Source organism: Saccostrea cucullata, unplaced genomic scaffold (genome assembly GCF_032062105.1).
Source record: "Saccostrea cucullata isolate Sc308-1 unplaced genomic scaffold, CSIRO_AGI_Scuc_v1 ctg2601, whole genome shotgun sequence".
Lineage (NCBI taxonomy): Eukaryota > Metazoa > Mollusca > Bivalvia > Ostreida > Ostreidae > Saccostrea > Saccostrea cuccullata.
Window position 1 is genome coordinate 17,119 of NW_026928722.1, and position 12,547 is coordinate 29,665.

General features: G+C 35.4%; 1 protein-coding gene across 1 annotated transcript; it reads right to left on the reverse strand.

Moving 5' to 3' along the window:
• Positions 1-187: 187 nt before the first annotated feature.
• Positions 188-3,043, reverse strand: LOC134278541 (putative nuclease HARBI1). The gene is made up of 2 exons (XM_062760844.1): positions 2,304-3,043; positions 188-479 (listed from the first exon to the last, which is right to left on the reverse strand). The coding sequence occupies exons 1-2, from the start codon at positions 3,041-3,043 to the stop codon at positions 188-190; spliced, it is 1,032 nt and encodes a 343-aa protein (XP_062616828.1).
• Between the last annotated feature and the right edge of the window lie 9,504 nt (positions 3,044-12,547).

The window sequence follows — 12,547 nt, forward strand, 5'->3', positions numbered from 1 at the left end:
CATTTTGATGAAGAATTACTATTATTAGCCTATTTCAAATGAACTATTTAATAACTATTTAATAATTATAAATTTGTAAAGTGTTGAAAATATATTTAATATATAAAGTACTATGTAATATATATAATCTATTTAATAAAAAATAATATTGAAACGCAAAAAATACATTTACCTAATCATTCATCAGTTAAGTGAAATGAGTAGCAACAATGTGAGTTCTGTAAGCTCGGCCATCAGCATTTCGGAAGTCTCCAACAGTGTGGTCAGCATTGCCATTGTCGTCAGGTCCATCCTCGTTGTCGCTGTCGTCTTCAAGAGGGATGTTAAACATCTTGGCAATGTTGTGAAGAATTCCACAAGCTGTAATAATTCTGCTAGCTCGCTCAGGACTCTGTCGAATTTCAGAATGGAGGATATGGAACCTTCTTTTCAGTTGCCCAATAGTTCTTTCCACAATCGTTCTAGTGCACTTGTGAGACCTTTATCAATTTGAAGAAAACATTGCAGACATAAAATAGGGAATGTCTTGGGTCTTAGCCTTGCACCGAATCTACGAATATATTTTTTTTTGGGGGGGGGGGGTCATACCATTTATTTCTTTAACTTGCTTTGTAGTACATGTACATGTATCTATAATATATGTACAAAATGCTACCTAATGCAGCACAAACATTTGTTTCTGTAATAAATTTTTATCCCTAGTCGAATCACACCAAGAAATAGAAATTGAAAATCCCGTGGTTGAGGGGAAAATTTATTAAAAAAAAAGAAATGGTGGGGTGAAATTTCAATGTTTAAATATTGCAGCGAATAAATAAAATTTGTTTACGTCCCCCCCCCCCCCCCAATAAACGATATTTTACCTCCAATGTAATTTTAAAAACATATATATTGTTAGCCAATCAAAATCTCTACTCGGGATAGTCGAATTTCCACGTATAAGGTGTGGAACCCTTTTTAACTGTCCAATCGTTTTGCCTACAACTGTGCGAGTGCACTTGTGTGACCTTAAAAGGGAAGGGGGATTAAAAGGTTTTAAATTCAAAATTTATAAAGTTAAAGTGATTTTCAAGAAAAATTGTCATAATGCATACTTCCTTATTAGAATTAAGGTTTCTTATTGTTTTTTGCGTATACAATTACGTGTAAAATTTTGCGCGATTTCTAAATTCGAGGTCGTTACTTCCTATGTCCTCTCTATCTCTCTGTTACTTAATAATTTTCAAGGCATTTCTATTTTAGTCAATTTAATTCATAGAAATCGTAGATGATCCACAGGAGTGCCGATTGAATTGTCTTATAAGATTACGTGAAGTATGGGATAAGCCCCATATGAGAATCAAAATAAATTAATATAACGAATACATTTATATATCTCACTGCACTTCCACTAAATACAGTCATTCAATGACGATCGAGACAAAAAAGCCATGCTTCAATTGGCCATATAAAATATTCCCTGGGAGATATATTGTACATTGGAAAGAATTAATGTCAAGCTAAAATTTCGGGGGAAAAATTTTCGCAAGAAAACAACGACTCGGAATGAGGAAATGTTGTTTGAAATTATTGTTAAACATGTAGTGTTTCATTCCCAAACTAATGAATATATGCATGTAGGCCTATTTATATATATTTTAGCGTTCCTTTTTTTGTTACATGTGCTATGCATCAACTATATTTTTTTTCATTCAATTTATTTTGAAAATTGGAGATGTAATGGTTCTCTTTATCCGACTTGAAACTATATAGGGGATGATTTTCATCGATAGTAATATTGTAATGATTAAGTAAGGTTAAAATGGAATAACCTGCCTTCCCTTGAAATAGACTAGACCAAAGGGTATATATTAGAACGCACGAAGAGTTTCAGGGTCGGTTGAATGCTGAGCTGCATGCAGCGAAAAAGCAGTCATGGAAATTGAAGAGAAAAAGAGGAGAAATAGGATACAGCAAGGTACACGGTGCTTAGTTGAAAAAGTTACCAAGCTTTAATAATTCAGCCTAGCTTGTATATAATTTTTTGATTAAGAAATAATAGAAAAACCCGGCCAGATAGGTTAAAGGAAAATTATTATACTGTAAAATCAAAATTCCAATTATGACTTTTTGACGTAATGACGTTTGTGTCACAGGTGCCGGGCGTTAACGAAACTACGCAACAATCAAGTGACGTCATATTTTAAGCCGTTACTTTAATGTTCAAGTATATTGTGAAAGTGATAATTTAAAAAAAAATTACAAAATAAATCAATTATAAAAATGAAAGTAATAAAAATCCATCTACTTAATAAATTTCAGACCTATTATACTGGATTTGCGGTCCACCAGCTGGGTTTAGATATGGGGTCAATAGCCAATCTTTCAATGGATATCCACTGTCGCCTAGAAGATGGCATTTCACGGGCAAGAGGCGTCTGTTGAAGATTTGAAACAACCCACTCTCTCGTAGTATCCTCGCATCATGTGTTGCACCTGGCCATGTGGATACAAGATCTAAAATTCTGTGATGAGCATCTGAAACAATCTGAACATTGATACTGTGGAAATTTTTCCGGTTGACAAACTCTACCTCATGCTCACTAGGTGCAATAATTCTAACATGGGTACCATCAATAGCCCCTATCACCCCTGGAAATTTAGCTACTCCAAAAAAATCTGCTTGGTGCTTCCTGATGGTCTCTGCTTGCATTGGAAAAGATATGAATCGTTTCACAATGTGTGGCTGTACAAGAGCAGTTGTAACTCTTTGAATTATTCTGGAAACGGTAGATTGATGCAGTCCAAAATTGTCACCGCTGCATAACTGCATTTTCCCAGTTGCAAAATATCTTAAAGTTACCATAACTTGTACATGTGCTGGCACGCTATAATTTCTACCAGTCGAAGGTGTAATGTCATCTCTGATTAAATCTGTAATGAATTCTATTCCTTGATGAGTAAATCTAAATCTTGCCTGTAGCTCAGCAGCTGTGAATGTACATAATGGATCCAGTCTAGGTTTAAATGTCCTCTTCTTTTGCGCAACTTGAACGCCAGCCATATTGAATCAATGTCTTGAGCAATATGCTTAAGAAGTTAAGACAGGTGGAGACCATGCTTAACTTTAAGCATATGCTGAGCATATACTTAAGAGTAAAGAAGTTTTATGCAACATGCTAAGCAATGTGCTTAGTCAAATTTCAATCTGCTAAGCAGAAAAACAGTATTTAAGTATATGCTTAAGGAATTAAGAATTTTTATGCATACGAATCCTGGTAACTAAAGCATCTATTGTCTAATGAGTATTTTAAATAGCTATGGAACTGACTCTGTACAAAGGCATTAATTGTTATCAGTTAGATATTGATCAATATCAATTCTTTATTAATAACAGAACAATTTGATTTAGAGAGGTAAAGCACACTGTATCCCTTCTGATGATGGGAATATATTGCAGATATAAACAGATAAAATTGTCAGTATTTTTTTTTTTAATCTTACTGATGTAAGACTGATATTATTAGACTTATTTTGCTTGCTGATTCCAGTCTTATTTTTAAAAAAATATTATTGTAAGTTTTAAGATAAATAATTCGAAGATGTGTTATCTCAAACTATTAATCATAATTTAATATTTTACAGGATGTATTATTACTCCTAAAAGTGATAGGATTTGTATTAATAAGTAACCTTTTCTATGATCTTTAAATTCAGTTGATATTCGTCGAGTGATTTTACATACATGTATTTACCATAATTGTAAAAGGCCATATAAAATTGAAATCTTGGTTCTCAGGCCCGCGCGCATCCGTTTTGAGGTAGCCGCATTGCCGATTTTATTGTATTTTTGATAAAATAAAAAGTTGGTGTTGCGGAGACCAATCCGGGAAAAAAAATTCCGACCTCATTTGTTTCGTAGTTTAGTATTCAAATATCACTTCCGGTAGCCATTTACAATGAGGTTTTGGCTACTTCGTTTGAAAATACATTCGAGGACATTACCTACGATGTTTACACGCTGTTAATCAATGGATAAAGCAGAAATTTTGACCAGAAATGGAAAGTATATATGTGATTAAAAAAATTATCATTATGTTAAAGAAAATTCGGAAATTAAAATAAAAAAAAAATACTTCCCTCATCTACTTTATTGCCAATAAAATGAAAAATAAAATGCCGCCCTCCCGCATCTGTTTTGGAGAAAATTGGCCTGAGAACCAGGGAATTAAATTTAGATAGCCTAAGGCCATATAAAATTGAAATCTTGGTTCTCAGGCCCGCGCTCATCCGTTTTGGGGTAGCCGCATTGCCGATTTTATTGTATTTTTGATAAAATAAAAAGTTGGTGTTGCGGAGACCAATCCGGGAAAAAAAATTCCGACCTCATTTGTTTCGTAGTTTAGTATTCAAATATCACTTTCGGTAGCCATTTACAATGAAATTTTGGCTACTTCGTTTGAAAATACATTCGAGGACATTACCTACGATGTTTACACGCTGTTAATCAATGGATAAAGCAGAAATTTTGACCAGAAATGGAAAGTATATCTGTGATTAAAAAAATTATCTTTATGTTAAAGAAAATTCGGAAATTAAAATTAAAAAAAATACCTCCCTCATCTACTTTATTGCCAATAAAATGAAAAATAAAATGCCGCCCTCCCGCATCTGTTTTGGAGAAAATTGGCCTGAGAACCAAGGAATTAAATTTAGATAGCCTAAGATTTGCATTTATTTCACAATCATGACAATCATTTTATATTGAAGAAGTAAAGTTCATTTGCTTAAAAATTTTATTATTAAAAAATAAATTTAAGATACCCAAGTTCTACTGTATAACCTGGGTTAGGGCAGTTGAACCTGTATAAATTGTAAAATGTTTAAAAAGATGTAAACTGTTTGGAACCAAAATATAAATGCTGGTGAATTCATTTGATAATTTAATGAATGAAGCTTATTTTAACCTATGTTTTACGATATAATATAACTTGGGACAGTTTACACTTTATAAACTGCAAAGGGGTTTATAAAAAAAGCGTAAACTGCCCCAAGTTTTGTTATATCATATAACATAGGTTATAATAGCTTCATTGCTTATAATTTAATTTCAGTGTAGACAATAAGACAATTTTCACTCCAAAAAATGGCTTCAAATTGAGCATATTTTAAAATTTAACATTAAGCAGAGTAATATGTTTTTGATGTAGCTCATTGTGACATGGGCAACTTACGTTATACATGTACAATATAAAATAAATCTTTTATCCAATAAAATGACATGTTACAACTAAAATTTAATTATTTATAAAAGATAGCCCTTGAAAGTTTTGCATCTTCTTTGATGACAAGAATGTCAAGAAAGGGCAGTAAAGTATTGCTGCTTTCCATTAAAAATTTAATATTTGAATCCAAGTTGTTTAATAACTAGTGAAAATTTATAATCTCTCAATATTGTCATTCTATAAAATGAAACAGTCATTTAAAAATCTTTTCCACTATGATATGTTTTTAGCATCCTCTTCTCCCTACAGAGTATCTAGTCGGTGATGGCGTTTTTTCTGAGATATCCTAAATTTAAAGTGGCATATGTGGGAGGCACTTTTGTTCCCATTGCTATTCCTTTGGTTTATATAAAATGATCGGTTCCAAAGGCAAATGTATTGTTTTGAAGTGGGCATGGTGGGGAATGATTGTCTCCCACATTCGCTCTAGGCCTTTGCTACCTGGTCAAGTGGTGATGATTTTTAAACTCTCTGTCATTAGCTGGTAGAACTATTCCCCGTCTAGCATCTCTTTTCCTTGTAGGTGGCTTCAGATTGAGATGGATTGTAGATTGTTGATCTGCTTATTGTTCTCAACTGAGCGGGATGTTAAAGAGAAAGAGGAATTTGGTGTATGCTACAAGTTAACTAATCTTGATGATGACTTTCATAAAACTAGTTAGCTTGTGTCAAGTTGTGTCAAATCATTTAATGTTATTCATGCAATTAAATAAGATTATGTCAATTATAAAAGTCATAAAATTGTTGCCCCCAAGTGGAATAAACAATGAAGTGGGGAGATATCCATCCATTTCTCAGTTATTCTCTTCTTCTTTGAGGAAAGGTTTCAACCATAATGGATTAATCCATTGTGAATGCCTTGACAAATTTGCCGATGGATATTGTTCTGTTAACATCCTCCTCTTCTTCTTTGTTTTTGTGCAATATAATTTGACAACAAGAGTTAACACATGTTAATTTCCTTTCTGGGGCTCATAGGTTCTTGAATAAATTTCTAGTAGAAATCTAATTTAAACAATATAAACAACATGCCCCCACTAAAATACAAAATGACCTCAAATGTTATTTAATTGTTAAATAACATTTAAGTTTACAAATAGTGATTCAGTTGCTGTTCTCAGCAGTGTGGCACTCTTAGTTCTTGTACAGGTATCCTCATTGATGTACAGTTGTGGTTTTCATCTGGATTCTTATAAGACATGTCTGAAAATTGATCTTCATTTGAATATGCTATATGATTTCAGTCTTCAAGTCACTTGTCTCCAATTATCCAAAAATTAAAAAAGTCCAAATATCAAAACATTGCATGCTTTTATTTCAAACAGGCAGAAGTATATATATTCTTTTCAGAAAAAACCCTAGTTTAGCCTTTGATGTGGATGCTGAATGTGAAATGAGCTTTAAAAAGGTTTAAAATGTCCCCTTTTGAAATTTTTTCAACCATCTAGCAACAGTTGAAGGAAAAATAGAATTGTATGGTTTTACTAAAGTAAGTAAAAACCAAGATCTATTTATTTTTACATTAACTTTAAGCCATTCCTACATGCGGGCAATGTAATTCCTAATCCAAGCAACTACACATAAAGATTAATCTTCCCCAAAAGAGTCATTTTCCTATTATATGAACTGAGTCTTCAAGTTTTGTTAAGTATTGGCAATTCTAAAGTTGTGCAGGTTCTTGTTCTGGGGCTAAAAAACTTAAATGAGCTCACATTTGATCTCAGTTTCACTTTCACCAAAGGAATATATAGCAGAAAAGTGAGACAGAGATCAAACGTGAGCTTGTCTTAATTCTGTGACCCTGGAGCCTGGAGCTTCCTGTATTCTCTGTCATGGAAAAATACTGATTTAATTTCATATGAAGCCAAGAGTTGGTACACCCTGGTGGTGTACGATAGATAATCCAGGATATTGCATGGCACTCAGGTATTTTCCTGCAATAATTTTTGCAGGATTGCTAAGCTAGCAGCTTACTATTGAGAAAAAGAAATGTTTTAGAGCTTGGGTTTTGAGGACCCTGATTTAACCCACTACCAATCTTCATTTTTGGACAGAACTGTTTCAGATTGTGAGGCTGCTGCCAGATTTACAAAATCTACAATATCATGATATTGACTTGATATAGGTGCAGATAGGGATTTAAGATAAATTTGAGGGTCCTGCCAAGAGAACATATCTGGTTGGTGCAGTGCCGATTGTTGGCTGGCTGGATCCAACGTTGGCACAACATTTCTGACACGAATTTATCCTCCAATTGTCCCTGCGAGGACGATTGGTCTGTCAAGGGTGCCCCGAGTGTGGGTTCAGACAGAACTTCTGCTGGAGCTGTTGTTGCGTTATCATGGTTATTGGATTGGGTAGCTGCCGGGCTTTGAGGAAAAGTTTGTCTTATTGAGTGCATTAGAAGACGTTTCTGTCCCACAGGAATAGTGGAGGGCAGGTCATTTTCAGCGAGCAGCGAGAGTGCCTCCATGCAGTCGTATCCTAGTTCAATTAGAATATTTCACTATATGGGGTGATTTTATTTTTTTTGGTCTGTCCACTTTGCTACCGCATCTTCACCTACCATCAGTTCAATTTCATTGTCTGACATCATAATGTAAGGATTCAATAAACAAATGAACAATCACATAAGAATAAAAGGCAGTCTTATAAATTACTGTGATTGCTGGTCACTGGTCGCACACATGGCACACTGGGACTGGAGCAAAATCCTGAGGTGCACAAAAAATGCAGCCACTGCAGAACAATCCATTGTAACAAGAAATAGTGCATCAATGAGTACGTAGTTGGCCTCCTGAATAATCACAAAAAGTCTATCAATTTCCTCATTGCACATAACATACCAAGTTGGAATACCAAAAAATGAACGAATTTAAGCTGAACTTTCAAAAGTGTATCATATATGCATTTGACCAACTGAGCTACCTTCTTCCTCAAACCAGCAGCGTTACCAAACATTCCCATCAGCCTCAGCAGGATGTGTTAGGAGACTGTCTAGATTATTTGAATTTCTTTGCGTTTTAACTGTCTTTTATTGTCGGCCTATAAAAATATTAAATATTATTAAGTAAGTATTAAACTGTGAAATGAATAATTTATATGAGTTATAGTTTAACAATATATTAAACTTTTAAAAAGTAATTCATATAAGAAATAAAGTAAAATATTTAAGAGATAAAAGAGACTGTTTAAAGACGAAAAAATAGTTTAAAAAAATCTGTTAAAATCTGTTGGTGCTTTTGGGGATGTGACAAACTCAGAACAGGTTAAGCTGACTTTCACTGGATGCTTACCAGTAGGAGAATGAGTAAATGCACTAGCAAATGCATATTTGTATGCCCCCTTCAAAGAAGTGAGGGCATATTGCTTTGCTGCTGTCTGTCAGTCCACCATCAGTTTCTGTTCATTTTCTTTGCAGAGGATGCACATAATGAAATGAAATTCAGTTTACAGATTTATCATAAAAATATCTAGGTCAAGTTTTGTTTTGGGTACAATCAGGCCATTTTTTACAGGGTTATGCCCCTTGGACTTAGTTATTTGGGGGAAGAAGGCATAAGTGTTTCACAAACATTGCTTGTTTAGCTTGGTATTTGGCTTGTCAGGCTATGCACAAAACCTGTGGCAGCAGGAGATACAATATATAATTAATTGATAATATTAACATCAATAATAGTTTTGTTAGTGTTTCTCCACATAGTTGGTTTTGGATGTTAAAATACATGTATGATTTCCGCCCAGTGGTTGAATGTAGGATGACACTGTTTGCAGGGTATGAGCAAGTGGTGGTGTGTTGGTACTATCTGGTAGAATATATAGTGCCAGAAGTGGTGTTGTTGAAGGTTAACTTGTGAATTGTGAAAGCATAGAACATTCTGACTGCAGGGAATCCAGCTTCTCTGGCAAAATTTCAACTTCCTTTGTTTTAAGTTTTTTTTGGCATTTTTTTCTTTCTTCTCATTCTCCTCCAATCTTTTTTGTTTCTCTGCCATCCTGATTTAAAATGTTCCTTTCTTGATTTTTATGCACCTGAATAGATAGATTCGGGTGTATATTGTTTTTTGTCCTGTCTGTCTGTTTGCCTGTTTGTCCATCTGTTGTCAACTTTAACCTTCGCCATAACTTTTGAACCATGAGAGATACAGATTGCATATTTTGTATGCGTACTCCACTAATTAATTTCTTTCAAATGACACCAAGGTCATTGACCTTTCTACCTTGACTATGACCTATATGCTAAAAATAGCTTCTGAACTTTGTTGCAGCCAGGTGCATAGTGTTTCACAAACACATCTTGTTTGTTTGAGCTTTTGCTAGTTAGAAATTCCTCTTGTTCTTCAGACTCTTTCAGCCTTAATGTCTTTTGCCTGCTTCTTTTCATATCATGTTTGGCAATGATGTTGGATGCCTCAAATATGAAAACTTCCTCAGGGACAGAAGTTACCTAAATGTCATTTTTAGCTCACCTGAGCCGAAGGCTCAAGTGAGCTTTTCTGATCACATTTTGTCCGTCGTCCGTCCGTCTGTCCAGCTGTCCGTCTGTCCGTCCGTCCGTCCGTCCGTCTGTAAACTTTTCACATTTTCGACTTCTTCTCAAGAACCAATGGGCCAATTTTAACCAAACTTGGTACAAAGCATCCTTGGGTGAAGGGGAGTTTAAATTGTTAAAATGAAGGGCCAAGTCCCCTTACAAGGGGAGATAATCAAAAAAAGACAAAAATAGGGTGGGGTCACTAAAAAATCTTCTTCTCAAGAACCACTGGGCCAGGAAAGCTGAAACTTATGTGGAAGCATCCTTGGGTAGTGTAGATATTAAATTGTTAAAATCATGATCCCCCGGGGTAGGGCGGGGCTACAATAGGGAATCCAATTTTTACATTGAAATATATAGAACAAATCTTTAAAAATCTTCTTCTCAAGAACCACTGGGCCAGGAAAGCTGAAACTTATGTGGAAGCATCCTTGGGTAGTGTAGATATTAAATTGTTAAAATCATGACCCCCGGGGGTAGGGCGGGGCTACAATAGGGAATCCAAGTTTTACATAGATATATATATAGAACAAATCTTTAAAAATCTTCTTCTCAAGAACCACTGGGCCAGGAAAGCTGAAACTTATGTGGAAGCATCCTTAGGTGGTGTAGATATTAAATTGTTAAAATCATGACCCCCGGGGGTAGGGCGGGGCCACAATAGGGAATCCAAGTTTTACATAGAAATATATAGAACAAATCTTTAAAAATCTTCTTCTCAAGAACCACTGGGCCAGGAAAGCTGAAACTTATGTGGAAGCATCCTTAGGTGGTGTAGATATTAAATTGTTAAAATCATGACCCCCGGGGGTAGGGCGGGGCCACAATAGGGAATCCAAGTTTTACATAGAAATATATAGAACAAATCTTTAAAAATCTTCTTCTCAAGAACCACTGGGCCAGGAAAGCTGAAACTTATGTGCAAGCATCCTTGGGTAGTGTAAATATTAAATTGTTAAAATCATGACCCCCGGGGGTAGGGCGGGGCCACAATAGGGGATCCAAGTGTTACATAGAAATATATAGAACAAATCTTTAAAAATCTTCTTTTCAAGAACCACTGGGCCAGGAAAGCTGAAACTTATGTGGAAGCATCCTTAGGTAGTGTAGTTATTAAATTGTTAAAATCATGACCCCCGGGAGTAGGGCGGGGCCACAATAGGGAATCCAATTTTTACATAGAAATATATAGAACAAATCTTTAAAAATCTTCTTCTCAAGAACCACTGGGCCAGGAAAGCTGAAACTTTTGTGGAAGCATCCTTGGGTAGTGTAGATATTAAATTGTTAAAATCATCACCCCCGGGGGTAGGGCAGGGCCACAATAGGGGATCCAAGTTTTACATAGAAATATATAGAACAAATCTTTAAAAATCTTCTTCTCAAGAACCACTGGGCCAGGAAAGCTGAAACTTATGTGGAAGCATCCTTGGGTAGTGTAGTTATTAAATTGTTAAAATCATGACCCCCGGGAGTAGGGCGGGGCCACAATAGGGAATCCAATTTTTACATAGAAATATATTGAAAAAATCTTTAAAAATCTTCTTCTCAAGAACCACTGGGCCAGGAAAGCTGAAACTTATGTGGAAGCATCCTTGGGTAGTGTAGTTATTAAATTGTTAAAATCATGACCCCCGGGAGTAGGGCGGGGCCACAATAGGGAATCCAAGTTTTACATAGAAATATATAGAACAAATCTTTAAAAATCTTCTTCTCAAGAACCACTGGGCCAGGAAAGCTGAAACTTATGTGGAAGCATCCTTGGGTAGTGTAGATATTAAATTGTTAAAATCATGACCCCCGGGGGTAGGGCAGGGCCACAATAGGGAATCCAAGATTTACATAGAAATATATAGAACAAATCTTTAAAAATCTTCTTCTCAAGAACCACTGGGCCAGGAAAGCTGAAACTTATGTGGAAGCATCCTTGGGTAGTGTAGATTCTAAAGTTTTTAAATAAAAAAGGGAAGGGGGTTGTTGGGCATGATTGGTATAGCAAGAGGGGGAATCTGGTAAAGATCTGCATCACCCAAGTTACTCAGGTGAGCGATGTGGCCCATGGGCCTCTTGTTAAGAAATTGGCATGTGCGTGGGTGGCAAAAACATTCTTCATCTGAGAATAATAAATCAACCTACTATGAACAAATTGTGTAAGTTTTTTGTAAAGTTGATTTATGTCTTCAAATGCTCTGCAGGCTCACCGCAGCTAGTTTTTGCTTAGTTTGCCAAAGACTAACTCAAACACATTCACAGAGATGAATAATATCATTCATTTAAATGACAATATAAAAGAAAATACTTTGTACAAAAGAATAGGGATCAGATTCACAAGCTCCGATTGAAATTACATAAAATATGAAAAAAGATAGTTTAAGTCATGCCAGAGACCCCTGTGACGCCAAAAATGAATCCCCGGCAAGGACTGGGTCCTGATCTCCAATTGCGTATTTGTTTTCACTACTTTGTCATTAAAGTCATTGCAGGCTGCAAAAGGCAATCGTCTTATCAGCTGTCCAATTATCACCATTTTTACACCAATGCCATCCCACAAATATGCTGCCACAGACATGAGGTCACCAGTTAACTTTTCACAAGAAGTCAAATCACATGTATCATTTTCCCTGACCTGCAAGAAGATAATATTTGGTGGCGAGATACAATTAAAAAGTTCCCTTCTATCACCAAATCCTTCAGATCCATTAAGACGGCGTTAACAAAGACCTCCTTCTCCACTGAAATTCACATTAAA

Bases quoted from the DNA above. Each gene is read 5' to 3' on its own strand.
- LOC134278541 (XM_062760844.1), bottom strand. From the start codon at position 3,043: ATGGCTGGCGTTCAAGTTGCGCAAAAGAAGAGGACATTTAAACCTAGA. The intron at 480-2,303 runs GTCTGAAATTTA...AAATTGATAAAG, and splicing joins CCGCAAATCCAGTATAATAG to GTCTCACAAGTGCACTAGAA.